Source organism: Mobula birostris, chromosome 2, assembly GCF_030028105.1.
Source record: "Mobula birostris isolate sMobBir1 chromosome 2, sMobBir1.hap1, whole genome shotgun sequence".
Taxonomy (NCBI): Eukaryota; Metazoa; Chordata; class Chondrichthyes; order Myliobatiformes; family Myliobatidae; genus Mobula; species Mobula birostris.
This window is the reverse complement of record NC_092371.1, coordinates 3,730,551-3,746,487: the sequence shown is the minus strand read 5'-3', so window position 1 is coordinate 3,746,487 and position 15,937 is coordinate 3,730,551. Positions and strand designations below refer to the sequence as shown.

Genomic DNA, 15,937 nt, shown 5'->3' with positions numbered 1-15,937 from the left:
TCGATCAAAACGACTTTCAGAGGACCCTAGAAGAACTGTAGAGATGCTTCAATCTGGAAAAGGCTACAAAAGCACTTCTGAAGACCCAATTGTTCATCAGTCCACAGTAAAAGAAATAGTCTACAAATGAGGGAAACTTTGTACTGTTGCTACGGTCCAGGAGTGGGCATCCTGCAAGGAACACACTAAGAATATAACATGCAATGCTGAGGGTGGTGAAAAAAAACCCAAGGGTAACATTAAAAGACCTGCAGAAATATCTAGAACTTGCTAAAGTCTCTGTTCATGTGTCCACTATAAGAAAAACACTGAACAAGAACTGTGTTCATAGAACAGCACCACAGAGGAAACCATTGCTCTCCAAAAAAACACATTGCTGCACGTCTCAAGTTTGCAAAAGACCACTTGGATGTTCTACAATGCTTCTGGGAGAATGTTCTGTGGACAGATGAAACAAAATTTGAACTTTTTGGCAGAAATGCACATTGCTATGTCTGAATGAAAAAGAACACTGTACACCAACACCAAAACCTCATCCCAACTGTGCAGTATGGTGGAAGAAGCATCATGGTTTGGGGCTGTTTAATTGCCTCAGGGACTCGACAGCTTGCAATCATTGAGGGAATAATGAATTCAAAATTGTATTAAGACATTTTACAGGAGAAGATCGGGGTAGCAGTCTATCACCTGAAGCTTAAAAGAAGTTGGATATTGCAACAAGACAATGTTCTGAAACACAAGAGTAAATCAACAGAATGGGTTAAAAAGAAGAAAAATTGTGTTTTGGAATTGCCAAGTCAAAGTCCTGACCTTAGTCCTATAGAAATGTTGTGGAAGGAGCTCATGCGAGGAAGCCCACCACCATCCCTCAGTTGAAGCAGTTTTATAAGGAGGAATGGTCTAAACTTCCTCCAAACTGATGTGCAGGACTGATCAACAATTATTGCTGTACAAGGGGTCACACTAGTTATGGAAAGCAAAGATTAACATACTTTTTCCAACAAATACATGTAATAATGGATGATTTTTCTCAATAAGTAAATGAATCCAAGTTTAATGTTTTTTCTGTTATTTAATTGGGTTCTCTATCTAGTTTTAGGACACATGAAGTTCTAATCACACTTTAGGTCATACTTATGCAGAAGTCGAGAAAATTCTAGAGGGTTCACAAATTTTCTAGCACCATTGTAAGTGTGAGATGATGCATTTTGGAAAGTCAAACCAATGTAGGACTTAAACTATGAATAGTACAGCACTGGGAAGCATAATGTATTAGTTCATTGAAACCAGAGTCGCAAGTAGACAGGGTGGTGAAAAAAAAATTGTTTAGCACACTGGCCTTCATCAGTCAGGCTGCCGAGAGCAGAGGAGACAAGTCGCAGAATATAGGAGTTAGAACATTATGTTGCGGCTGCACCAACAACTCATACAACTGCAACCTAATGACCCAGCTTAATAACTTGACTGATGAAAGCCAGCATGCTAAATCCTTTTATCACCACGCTCTCTACCTGTGATGCCACTTTCAGCAAAATAAGCACTTGTTCTCCCAGGTCGCCGTGTTCCACTACACTCTCTGCTGCCCTACAATTCATTGCAGGCTGGTTTTATTTTCCAAAATTCATCACCTGGCATTTGTCCATGTTGAAATCTATTTGCCTCTCCTCGAACCGGTACATCATAAGGACATGTCTCCCCGCCTTTGGTATTATCTTAAGGAGCTACTGCCTCAAGGAGGAAATATTCAAAGATCCTCCCATCTAGGCCACGCCATCTTCTCACAGCTCCCATTGGGAAGGAGATACAGAAGCCCGAAGTCCCACACCAATAGGTTCAGGGACAGCTACTACAGCTACTCCCCTTCAATCATTTGACTCTTGAACCAACTGGCACAACCTTAATCACTACTGCTTAGCAACGCTATAACCACTTTGCACTAAAATGGACTTATTCTACTTGTATTCATTCTTGTTAAAATTGTGTTTAATTTATAATTCTCCTGTGAATGCTACTTAGATGATGCTATGCAGTTGTGATGCTGCTGCAAGCAAATTTCTCACAACACCTGTGCATATATGTACTTGTGTTGCACCTCTGCCTGGTATGCAGGCGCCAGTGCACAGAACCAGAGAAAGCTACACTGAGTTGTAGGCTCAGCCAGCCCCACCATGGGAACAAGCCTCCATGATAGGGACTATCAAGGCCATCTACAAAAGGCAATGCCTCAAGGCAATGAGGACTCTCACAACCCAGGGTGTGCCCTCTTTTCATTAAAACCAGCAGGGAGGAAATACTTGATACTGAAGACATACACAACATTTGAGGAACAGCTTCTTTCCCTCCGCCATCAGATTTCTGAATGTACCATGAACACTCCATTGCTATTTTGCTCTCTTTGTGCACTATTTTTTATTTTTCTCATTGTAGCTTACAGTAATTTCTTTAAAAAGTATTGCATTGTACTGCTGCCACAAAGTAACAAGTCTCATGTCAAGTCAGTGGTAATAAACCCGATTCTGATTCAGGTTATTTCATTTTACTTGAATTTCAACCCCCCCACCCCCCCATTGCCATGGTAGTTCTGGACAATGGGGAATTTAGATTAAAGTACATAACAAAATAACTCGAGTTTTGCTGAACACCTACGCTCTGTCTGCCAGAGAAAGCAGGATCTCCCAGTGGCCATACATTTTAATTCCATGTCCCATTCTCATTCTGATATGTCTATCCACAGCCTCCTCTACTGTCAAGATGAAGCCACACTCAGGTTGGAGGAACAACATCTTATATTCCGTCTGGGTAGCCTCCAACCTGATGGCATGAACATTGACTTCTCTAACTTCCGCTAATGCCCCACCTCCCCCTCGTACCCCATCCGTTATTTATTTATATACACACATTCTTTCTCTCTCCTTTTTCTCCCTCTGTCCTTCTGACTATACCCCTTGCCCATCCTCTGGGTTTCCCCCCCTCCCCCTTTTCCTTCTCCCTGGGCCTCCTGTCCCATGATCCTCTCATATCCCCTTTTGCCAATCACCTGTCCAGCTTTTGGCTCCATCCCTCCCCCTCCTGTCTTCTCCTATCATTTTGGATCTCCCCCTCCCCCTCCCACTTTCAAATCTCTTACTGACTCTTCTTTCAGTTAGTCCTGACGAAGGGTCTCGGCCTGAAACGTCGACTGTACCTCTTCCTAGAGATGCTGCCTGGCCTGCTGCGTTCGCCAGCAACTTTGATGTGTGTCAGCATACGAAACAGCTGCTCCAGCAAGGAATCATCTTCACATCACCAACACACTCTCTCCCTATTCATATCTGTCACTCTAAAAACTCTGGCATTTAATTGCACTCTGCAGCAGTCTAGGAGCTTAGGACACTATCAAGCAAAAAGAATGTTCATCTCCATTAAAGTGGAATCTCCACATTCAGGTTACTGAACAAGACAACCTTCTTGGATTAAATGTGTTTTCCAACCATGACAAATGGAGAACTGATTTTCTTTTTTTTTTGTTTTGAAGAAACAGCAACAACCTCACCTTGTCAATGAGGGAGTGAAACTCCAGTAGCTGTCCCTACCTTCATTCTCTCCACTAGCCACCTCACTCTATCTGCCTTCTCTTTTCCTTCTGTTGGCTAGGGGTGTAAATTATTTTTCTGGTAGTTTAACTTTATGCTTGTTTATGCATTTGTACAATCATGTATGTCTGTAAATGTTCCGTGTATTTTCAGTAATTTGTATATGGATGGTTCTGTACTTTCATTGTCTGAAAGCATGTGTCATGGCAGTATAAATCAAAACAGCCCTTCTTGCCACACGGGCTATTTTAATCAGAGAAGACTCCCTGATCTGTCCAGCTTGAACCAGTTTTCAGTACAACGAAAGACCATGAGGTAGGCTCTTTGTCAGAGTGAGTTGGCTACAGTTAGTTAGTCACTTGCTTGCTGTTTTTTGTTATATCCTCATCATGAACATCTAATAAAATGGGTTTAACTACAAGATTTGTGCCTCATCCTAGACTTCCAAAGAACCTTGCAGACAGCATCATCTCCAGATTCAACACTTGCTTGTCTCCTTACTTCATTCTTCCCCTCCCCCACTTTATAGCATCTGCCATCATGGTTCAGCACACCTCAATCCACCAGTCTCTCCTGGCTCCCATCTCACCACTCCTCCTCAACCCTTTGCACTCTTGGGCCTGATGCAGGATTTTGACCCGCAACATCGACACCTCCTTTACCATTCCCCATCCCTTACAGATGCTGTGTGACCAGCTGAGTTCTTCCAGCGGTTGGTCTGTTCCATGTGTAAACAGCTGGTTCAGTCCACTGTTCAGTGGGCTTTTGTTATGTCAAATGTCTTCTTCTAAACCAATAATGCAAATTGTGCACAGATTGAGGACTGCTTCTACCACACTCAGACTGAACCCTCTGCAACCCACTCCCAGCCCAGCCAGAGCAGGATGCATCATTCCCTTTCACCCTTGATCAACCCACACTATTTTCACCACAACAATGTTGGGTGCGGTTTCAGAAGGTTATTTAGCAATTTCAGCCTAAAACTTCATTTCTTCTTCTCCATAGATGCTGCCTGACCTGCGAGCTCCTCCAGCATTTTGTGTGTGTTACTTTGGATTTCCAGCAGCTGCAGAATCTCTTGTATTAAGGAAATGAACAGTTGATATTTTGGGTAGAACCTTCCATCTTGACTGAATTACTGATTCAGGTCTGCTTCTTCAGTAGAACTAAAGTGATCAAATGTGTAGTGTTTTTTCTTCTTCACCAAATTGGAAGCAACAGTTCACATATTATTCAGTTGGACTTACGTTGTTCTTGAAGTATTGCAGCCTTGCCTTGTATCTCCTCTGGGCCTGCCACATTCTCACCCACGACTGGATCTAGCAAATGAACAACAGTAAGTGGCTGATAGACACCAGAGGCATCATAGCATAACAAGAAACATTTTTTTGTCAAGGCACCAAATGCACCATCCAGCACCTCAGAATAGCTTGCAGAAATTGGAAAATAACACATAAAAATCTCCAGCAGCCACTGTGAGAAACCATTGCTTAAAATAAAGCACACAATTTGTACAATTACCCCTAACCTAACTCTTCTTGTGACACAGCAGCACTGCAAGTAATGCAGTTGCCTTATCTCCAGTAAATAGGGTTCAATCGGGTACTGGCCAAGTGGCATTTCGCCATGACCACATTGGTTTCTGCTGTAACACACACAAAATGCTGGAGGAACCCGGCAGGTCAAGCCGCATATATGTAAATGTTGATGTTTCAGGACGAGACTCTTCTTTGGGACTGGAAGTGGGAGCAAGACGCCAGAATAACAGGGTGGTGGGGAGGGAAAGGAGGACAACTTAGAAGGTGATAGGTGAAGTCATATGGATGGAAAATGTAAAGGGCTGAAAAAGGAGGAATCTGATAGGAGAGAACAGTGGACTATGGGAAACAGGGAAGGAGGACAGGCACCAGGGGGAAATGATAGGCAGGCGAGGAAAAGTAGTAAGAGGCCAGAGTGGGGAATAGAAGAGGGAAGGGGAAGGAGAAAAAAAGTTATTCAACAGAGAAATTGATGTTCATGCCATCAGGTTGGAGGCTGCCTAGACAGAATATGAGGTGTTACTCCTCCACTCTCAGAATGGCCTCAGGATCGCAAAATTTAAAAAAAAGGTGATGGACCAACATGCCTGAACTGGAATGTGGATTGGAATTAAAATGGTTGGCCACTAGGAAATTCTATTTTTGGCAGATGGAGCAAAGATGCACAAAGTGGTCTACCAATTTACATCTGGCCTCTCCAGTGCAGAGGAAGCCACATCAGGAGCACCACGTACAATAGACGACCTCAACAGATTCGCAAGTGAAGTGTTGCCTCAGCTGGAAGGACTGTCTGTGGCTCTGAATGGAGATAAGGGAGGAGGTGAGGCATTTCTGGAGTTTGCAGGAATATGTGCCACGAGGGAGATTAGTGAGGAGGGACAAATGAACAAGGGAATCACGGACGGAGTGATCTGCAGAAAGCGGAGAGATGGGGGGGTGGAGATTGCAGGTGCATTTGGTAATAGGATTTTGTTGAAGATGTGAATGATGTGCTGGATGCAGAGGCTTATGGGGTGGTAGGTGAGAACAAGGGGAAGAGGAACTCCATCCTCGTTTCCCCTGTGCTCTCATTTCCTTCCAGATCCTTAGGACTGGCTGGCCGGCGGTCTATGGATGACTTGCCTAAAGAGGTGGCAGGAGAAAGAACAGACGGAATAAGCTGTGGAGGGAAAACAACACGGAAACAGGATTGCTCCGAGAGCTGGCTAGACTCAACAGGCTGAATAGTCCCCTACATCGGAAGGAATATAATAATTTCAACACTGGAGATTCAGGTGCCAAAGGCTACCATTTAGTCCAAGTCCAAACATAAATTAATGGAATGTGCACACCCTGTTAGATTATATAAGGAAATGTTAGATTGTAAGAAATTACAAGACACAGATACAGATTCAGGCCATTCGGCCATTGAGGCTGATTTATTATCCTTCTCAACCCCATTCTCCTGTCTTCTCCCCACGACCTTTTGACTTCTATCCTACAGAGCTCTCCATTTTTCTTTCATTCATATGCCCATCTAAGAGTTTCTTAAATATCCTTAATGTATCTGCCTCTAAACCACTTCTTGCAGCACAATCCATGCATCTGTCACTATCAGTGTAAAAAAAACCTACCGTTGACATTCGCCTATACTTATCTACCATCAGCTTAAAATATGTTAGCCATTTCCGTCCTAGGAACAAGAGTGCTTTTTGTATATGGAATAAGAAAGTGGCTGAGGCAGATACAATAACGTTTAAAAGATATTTGGTTGAGTTAATGGATAGGAAAGGTTTAGCGTAGCACAAATTGGACTAGCTTGGTGGGCATCATGGTAAGTTGGGCCAAAGAGTCTGTTTCTATGAAGGAGTATCCATGTAATGGATTACTGTATTGCTATCTATGACTTGAAATGTACTTCCTGAGTATGGAGACTGCCTGTTCACAGGGATACCAGCTCTCAAACTTGCTGTGTTCAATTACCTTTTCTGCTTACAAGTAATTTTTTTATATCTTTACAGGCTTTCCCCTTTCCTGCAAAGGCCAGCTGCTCCAAAGGATTGGCCACTTTCCCACGCTTCCAGTGCTGGCAACCCATTTCACCCACAGGGGCCATCACCAGTCCCCTCAGATTACCCAACCTCTGCCTCACCCAGGAGCAACTGCCAACCAGTTCATTTCTGACCCTGCCCAGGATTGTGCTGTTTCCCATTTCAATCTGCTCCGCAGAGCTCATCAAATCAACTAGATCACATTGCATCACACCACTAAAGAATCTTTTAAATATTTATCATGGTCCTTGTACCAGACTCTCATTATAACTGATATTACATGACACAAGGAGGCCACAACCAAGTAGTCTGTACCTTAATTACAGCATCTGCATTGTCTCGAAGGTGATAAAGTCTCTTCTGGTAATCTCTCCTTTGTCTATAACCTCTCCAGTGCGACTGAAAAATTAAAAAAATAGCTGATAGCTTTCTCCCCAACAGATATTGTCATCACAAGAGTACGATTTATAACATTGTGCATGATTTACTTTGGACAAGTAAAACATAGTAAAGGAGGAATAGAAGAATATTTTAAGTAATTCTTCACCAGTGGCAAGGAAGCATTTCTTTCACAGGAACTAAAGGAGTATGCTGGTGCACTAAAGCCATAGCTGCCTGTTCAGTTCAGGTTTTAAGGGACAAGCTACTCTAATCACAATTTCTTTTTCATAAGATCATTAGACGAAGGAGCAGAATTAGGCCATTTGGCCCATCGAGTCTGCTCCACCATTCCTTCATGGCTGATTTATTACCCTCTCAACCTCATTCTCCTGCCATTTTCCTGTAACCTTTGACACCCTTATTAATCAAGAACCTATCAGCCTCTGCTTTAAATATACTCAATTACTTGCCCTCCTCAGCTGTCTGTGGCAATTAATTGAACAGATTTAGCACCCTATGGCTAAATAAATTCCTGCCCATCTCTGTTCTAAAGGGAGGTCCTTATATTCTAAGAATGTGCCCTTTCGTCCTACAATCCCTCATTATTGGAAACATCCTCTCCATGTCCACTCATTCTCAGCCGTTCAATATTTGATAGGTTTTTCCCCCCACCCTCATTCTTTTGAACTGCAACGAGAACAGGCCCAGAGCCATCAAATGCTCTTCATACATTAACCCTTTCATTCCTGTGATCAATCTCATGAACCTCTTCCGGACCCTCGCCATTGCCAGTACACACTTTCTTAAATGTGGGATTCAAAACTGCTCACAATGCTCCAAGTGCAGTCTGACCTGTGCCCTTATAATGCCTCAGAGGAACCACTGGCCACCTCTCAATGTAGTACTGGAAAGTTAATCTAATTTCTCTGTTCAAATTTTCTTATGGTCTACTGACACCCAGACAAAAGACTCACTTTGTATAAAAGAGCTTTGGGGAAATGGGGAAAGACCTTTCCTTGCTGTCATTATGGCACTGGGTTCTAAGACTTGTGTTCATTATTGTTGAATTCTTGACCTGCATGACTACAGTGGGAAGATCCAAATGAAAACTCAGGTAGGCAACCAGCTTGCAGTTACTCACCAGGAACATTTTATGGAAAATAGGGAAAACCCATTCAATAATTTGGGGAGGGAAGAAGAAAGAGATGCTTCCGGTCAAGATGAATCCTGCGTACAAAGCTCCTTCAGTTGACATCTTTTGGATAGATCATGAAACCATATTTCACTTATGTCTTCTACGTTTGTTTTTTGTCTTGGATGTGATTCTGCAAATGTTGGAGCCTGTGATTTACTGTTTGGAGATCGTTTGGGTGTTCCAGCACTCTGGGAAACAAAGGCAGCTTGCGCAAACCTCATGGCAGGCAGGCTGCGGGACGGGCCAGAAGCTGATGTTTGATTCCATTTTGCTGATTAAAGCAAGGGAGATTGAAGCATCGAGGCGAATGTGGAGGGTGAGCACTGGCTGCCTGTCTTTTGATCACTCTTCTACCTGAGAGGGGAGAGCCTGCCACTGTGCCCAGAGAATGTTACCCAGGTTTTCTGTGTTTTGGATGTGAACTTGGACTGTACACTTTTGTTCAATCTTAGTCCTTTGTTTCTGTGTTTCTCACCTGATCTTTCTTGATTTTTTTTTTGATGCAGGGATGGGGATGTGCCCTTTCTGTTTATTTTTTGTGTGGGGAGGGGGGATTTGGGGGCTGATGATCATGCTTCATTTCTTTTCTTTGTTTGGTTTCATGGCTACCCGGAGAAGAAGAATTTCAGAGTTGTATACTTTGATAATGAAAGAAGCTTTGACTTTTGATGCTCCATACCTGAATTGCTACGATAGCAGGCAGTTGCCTTTGGAGGAAGTACTTGCGAGCAGACAGATCCTTTCGGACGAGATAACCTTTCATGTGGGCTTGAAGCCTGGTGATCACGCCTTCATTCGCCTGCCAGAGCTGCTCTCTGTTATAACCAGCTGTCACTGAAGCAACAGTGGACTAAGAGGAGGAAAAGCAGCCATTAATGTTTGGAGACAAGAGACTCACCTACTGGAATCTGGAGCTGAAAACAACATCTGTGGGGGAGGGCGAAGGGAAGAATTTTAGACATTGTGATGCAGGGTCTCGACTGAAACTCTGACAATTACTGTCCCCTCCACAGATGCTGCTCGATGTGCCAAGTTTCTGCAGCAGCTTGTTTTTCTCGAGCCATGAATTTTTAGTGTTCCAGTACGCATCTCAAAGGACTCAACAAGTTGTGTGACAAACAGTATTGCCAGCCCTCATTTCTCCTGGTGTCACTGACTGCATATCCATTTATACATTAAATTAAATTATTCCAGTACTCAAACTCCCTCCACAATTCAATTACGTTGCGGTTCGCTTACTCTCAAGGACATCTTTGAAAGGTAATGCCTCAAAAAGGTGGCATCCATCATTAAGGAGCCCACCATCACCACAGGCATGTGCTCTTCTCCTTGCTGCCTTCAGGGAGGACGATCAGCAGCCTGAAAATGTACATTCAATGATTTTGGAACAGCTTCTTCCCCTTCGCCAATGAACCAACCCACAAATACTACCTCATCATTTTTACTCTCTTTTTGCACTACTTTGTTAATTTAATTCTTTTATATACTGTATACATTTCTTACTGTAATTTATAGTTCTTTTATATATTGCACTGTACTGCTGCTGCAAAAAAAACAACAAATTTCATGAGGTATGTCAGTAATATTAAACCTAATGCTGATTCTGATGTCACAGTTTGCTTACTTTCAATGTGTCAACATAATAAAAGCATTGACAAAAGGTCAGGTGAAATACTAAACAGTCTTCTCTCTGCAAATGCTAACCAAATGCTGAATATTCTCAAAACACTGTTTTTAAATTCAGATTTACTTCTGGGAAAATACACATTCACTCGAGTTTTGAAATGCTCTATTGATCCTGACGCCTCACAGCTCTCTGTTTTTTGGGCAAGATTTCCCACTCCCTTTTACCTCTCATTACTACCATTGGAGGGGAGTTACAGGAGCCTGAAGACCCACACAGAACGTTTTAGGAACAGCTTCTTCCCCTCTGTCAAAAGATTTCTGAATGGACCATGAACCCATCAAATACTACCTCATTATTCCCCTTTTGCACTATCTAATGTAACGTATAATGTCTCACAATACGTTGTGAAACAATGCAGTGCATGTCAGTGATAATATACCTGATCTGATTCGAACATCAGCCCCCGAACATCCTGTTTCTCATTTCAAAGGCAAGAGAGGTCCTGGTTCTGGACTCCAGACAAAATGATTTCTTTACCTGACTGAACTCTTTAAATCATCTTCAATTATTCACCTTTCTTATGTACTGCAACAGAGGAGGTGGCCATTCCACCCACCCAATGCTTCTCTCAATAGAGAAATCCCATCAGTTTTATTCCTTACTTCTCCGAATCCCTGCAGCTCATTCCCTCACATGCCCATCCATTCCACTTTGATTCTTTCGCTAGTTACTTCAGAGCAGGGATAATTTAAAATTGTATACCAGTCAGTCCTCGGAAAGTGGAGCACTGGAGGGCAGGACAGGGTTGGGGACAATTTTTATCAAAACAAAATTAGTCACAGGGAGAGTGCATATGCAATACAGCCTCCACCTAAAGTCGGACTGAACCCAGCTCTCTCAAACTGAGGCTGCAGCACTACCTGTTGCACCGTAGTGGGATTACTCTGCTATGAGCTGGCATGAATGCATTGGGAAAAACTGAATCCTCCTCTGTTACAGCAAATATTCATTCCACATCTTTTGGTATCTGTGCTCTCCACCATTACCAGTCTGACCTTCAACTTCCTCAGCTTTCTTAGTCACACTTTGTCGGGTTGAGTTCACTGTCACTGCTATCCTGTGCATGAGCCTCCTCTTCTGCCTGACCTGCTTATCAATTGTGGTTGTTAGGACCTTGCTGATCTCGGTACTGATGACCATGAAACTTAGCTTCTTCGAATAAAAAAAGAGAAACCTCCTTGTTTCAGTTCTGAGATAGAGCTCACCGGCCGTTTCCTCTCTCCACAGATGCCACTTGGCTGGATGTGACCTCTCTAGCATTTCACTCTCTATATCCAGTATCTGCAACGTTACACACACAAAATGCTGCAGGAACTCAGCAGGTCAGGCAGCATCTGAGATAGAGGGGAATAAAGAGTTAACGTTTTGGGATGAGACCTTCATCAGGCCTTTTCACTAATGCTGCCTGACCTGCTGAGTTCCTCCAGCATTTTGTGTATGCTACTCTGGATTTCCAGCACCTACAGATCTACAATGCTATTTGTTTTCCTTAATTTGATTCCATGCTTCCCGAGTTGGTTTCATTTGGCCTTTCTAATTCAAGCTCATTTTTTGTTTACAAACTGCTCAACGGTGAGTTCCCAGCATGAGTTCAGCTTTCACAGGTCCCCTCAGGGCTCTCACCTAACCATCGAAACACAGAAACAAATACCCTTTTATTGCCCTTCTTTGCCTCTTTCACAAGATGAGTCATGCCTATATTAGTCCTCATGCTCTGGCAACCCCAATCCCCATCCTCATCCCCCCCAGACATCGTTGTGACTGGGTGATCAGGACCAGCAAGTCAGAAGACAAATGTCAGAATGTTAACTTCAGGTTGCATTTTAATGAGGAGCTAGTTTATTCACATATGGGGTGTGTGGCAGGTACATGCAATGAGCTGCCAGAGAAAGTGGTTGAGACAGTTATAATTAGGGCAGCCACAGTAGCGGAGCCATTTGTACATCACTTCCCAGTGCTAGCAATTACCAAATGAGGTTGACCACTGTGTGCAAGGACAGTGTGCTCCACTTGGGTTTCCTTCAGTTTCTCCCACATCCCAAGGATGTATGGCTAGGATTAGGGTCAGTGAGCTGTGGACGTGCTATGCCGCAGGCTGCCCCACCACAATCCTTGGATTGTGTTAGCTGTTGATGCAAAAATGACACATTTCAATGTACATTTTGATGTACATGTTGCAAACAAAACTAACCTAAGATTATGCTTGAAGGGATGGGAAAGGCCAAGAGGGATATGAGCCGAACACAGACAAACAGGACTATCTCAAGCAACGTGGACAGTGTGGACTAGTTGGGCTGAAGAGCTGGTTTCCCTGTTGACCACAAGACATAGGAGCAGAATTAGGCCATTTTGCCCATCAACCTTGCTCCATCAATCATGGCAAATCCTGTTTTTTTCCCCCCCTCCTCAGCCCTACTCCCAGTAACCTTTGATGCTGTGTCCAATCAAGCTCTGCCTTAAATACACCCAACCACCTGGCCTCCACAGCTGCCTGCAGTAATAAATTCCACAAATTCACCACCCTCTGGCTAAAGAAATTTCTCCACATCTACGTTTGTATTTCAAATGGACGCCCCTCTACCCTGAGGCTGTGCTCTCTCGATCTAGAGTCCCCCACCATGGGGAAGAATCTACTCTGTCGAGGCGTTTCTACATTCGAAAGGTTTGCCTTCCTCACCACAGACTCTACCCACAAGTTAACCTTCAGGGTGTTCTGTGCAAGGACTCCCAAGTCCCCTTGCATCAGAGACTTTTGGATTTCCTCCCTGTTTAGAGAATAGTCTTCACATTTATTGATACTACCGAAGTGCATGACCATGCATGTTCTAACATTGCACTTCATTTGCCACTTTCTTACCCATTCTCCTAATCTGTCTAAGTCCTTATGCATCCTACCTGTTTCCTCAACACTACCTGCCCTTCTACCAACCTTCAGATCATCTGCAAGCTTGGCAACAAAGCTATCTATTCCATCATCTAAATCATTGATGTACAGCATAAAAAGGGGTCCCAACACTGATCCCTGCAGAATACCTTTAGTCACTGGTGGCCAACCAGAAAAGGATCCTTTTATTCGCATTTACTGCTAATGCTCTAAACCATGCCAGTAACTTTTCTGTAATACTGTGGGCTGTTAACATATAAGCAGCATCATGTGTGGCACCTTGTCAAAGGCCATCTGAAAACCCAAATATACAATATCCACTGCATCCCCTTTATCTATCCTACTTGTAATCTCCTCAAAGAATTCCAACAGGTTTGTCAAGAAAGATTTTCCCTCAAGGAAATCATACTTGCTTTGTCCTATCTTGTTTTGTGTCACCAAGTACAGGTCGACCTTCACTAATCCGGCACCATCGGGACCTGAGGAGTGCCGGATTAGTGAAAATGCCGAATTTCAGAAGGATCACATTAAGCATAATCAATGCCGGATTATCCAAGGAACCAGATTACAGGTATTTGGATTAGTGAAGGTCAACTGTACTCCATGTTGTTTAACTCTACGACCAAGGACAGTGCACTTAAGTAGAGAGAAGAGTGCCATACCTGAATCTCATCCCGGGTGAGCTGTGTGGAGTTCTGTACAAAACCTTTGGGACGCTCCCAGCTTCCCTCTAGTCTCTGCAGGTTGAAATAGTACTTCGACCCGTCCTTCAGCACATGCTTCACCCATGGGCTTCTATTGTCTCCTAAAGAAAGGGAAGAATTTCAAAAGTTTCTTTTCTCTTGTGTAGTCAGGAATCTTTGTAAGTCTTTTACTTCATCAATTTCCAAAGCAGATCAGCTCAATAAGTTGAATTGGTTTCCACTGCTACGGCAGGCAGTGCGCCCAGGTTACAGCACACCTCCCCCAAAAGTCGTTGCACTAGATGCCTTCTTTCTGTTTCCTTGAATTGCTCCCCGTCCTGCCTAGAAAACAGTCTCCCCTACATTATTCCTATGGAAGTCCTCACAATTTCAAACACATCTATCAAATCTTCACCTGATCTGCATGACTGAAGACTCTCAACCTTCAGATGATTTTGGTAGATCTCATTACTCTTGATAATCTAAACACAAGAGATTCTGCAGATCATAAACACGAAAAACTCTGCAGATGCAGGAAATCCAATAGCAAAACCCATAAGATACTGGAGGAACTCAGCAGGTCAAGCAGCGTTTATGGAAGTGAATAAAGAGTCGACATTTTGGACTGAGACCCTTCTTCAGGATTCTGCAGATACTGGAAACATTGAGAACTACACACAAATGCTATAGCAACTTGGCAGGTCAGGCACCATCCATGGAGGGCAATAAACAGTTGTTTCAGGCTGAGACGCTTCCCATTCCACTCCCTAGTGCCTGCCTGACCTGAATTTTGTGTGTGTTGCTCTTATATTCATTCTGAATTCCGATTTCCAGACCTGGCATGTTTTACTGGACAAAGAAAATGTAAGTAGGCTCGTAAAATTTTGCTTCGATGTGGGTATATAGAACCTTCCTCTTTAACTATACAAGCTTGACCTGCAACATTCATAGACCTGTACAGGTGAAGTCACTGGGCTCAGTTCCTACCTACCCTTTAAAACTGCACTAAGATTAGCCAACTTGAATTTAGGAACAATTTAATTCCTCTTCTCTCCCCAACAACTACCATTTATATGCCATCTTCATTGTCCCAATGCACTTCATAGAAGCATTATACAAAAATAAAAAATGATGCCAAACCAAACAAGGAGGTACTAGAAGCAAAAAGTTTTAAAAAAAAAAAAAAACAGTTGGAGGAAATCAGTGGGTTGAGCAGTATCTGCTTGAGAGCAGGAATTGTCATTTTGGACCGAGACTCTCTGTCAGGACTGAGAGTGAAGGGAGAGGTGGTGAGTATAAAGAGGAGAGGAAGAGATGAGCCAGAGCCTAGTACCTGAGAGGGGTACTAAGGAGATGTGAAAGGTGATGGGCATAAAGAGTAGGGGATAAGAAAGGGATGCATTTGGGTGACAGGTCAAAGCAGACAAAGGAGGCTGAAAGAGCCAGCCAGGTAGGGCAGCAGGCAAGGAATAGAAAAGTCTACAGAAAGTGGCAAATCCAGCCTAGTCCATTACAGGAAAAGCTCTACTCACCATTGAGTACATTTACATGGAAATGCATCTGCATAAGAAGTAGGGTCCATTATCAAACACCCCCACCATCCAGGCCTTGCCCTCTTTTTGTCACTAACATCGGACAGAGGATATAGGAGCCTTAAGCTCCATACCACCAGATTCAGGAACAGTTTTACTCTACAAGCATCAGGCTCCCGAACCTGCATGGATAACTTCATTCACCACTACTATGAACTGATTTTGCAACTTACCAACTCACTTTCAAGGACTCTTTACAATTCATGTTCAAGGTTATTTTTATTTGTACGTCTTCTCTTGCACACTTTTTTAAAAAACATTTGTTTATGTGTTGTTTTTTGTAAATTCTATTGTATTTTTTCCTGCAAGAAAAAGATCTATCCTGGGCCCAACATGTTGAGACAATTACAAAGAAGGCATGATAGCAGCTATATT

General features: G+C 43.1%; 1 protein-coding gene across 1 annotated transcript in view; it reads right to left on the bottom strand.

Annotated features, from left to right (window-relative positions):
- The window catches only part of iqgap3 (IQ motif containing GTPase activating protein 3), a 217,613-nt gene that overhangs the window by 107,022 nt on the left and 94,654 nt on the right, over positions 1-15,937 (bottom strand). The window contains exons 18-21 of the mRNA XM_072281088.1: positions 13,950-14,092; positions 9,396-9,566; positions 7,456-7,539; positions 4,820-4,891 (exon numbers count right to left, since the gene is read on the bottom strand). Of these exons, the coding sequence (XP_072137189.1) occupies positions 4,820-4,891; positions 7,456-7,539; positions 9,396-9,566; positions 13,950-14,092 (470 nt within the window). The remainder of the gene's footprint in view (positions 1-4,819; positions 4,892-7,455; positions 7,540-9,395; positions 9,567-13,949; positions 14,093-15,937) is intronic.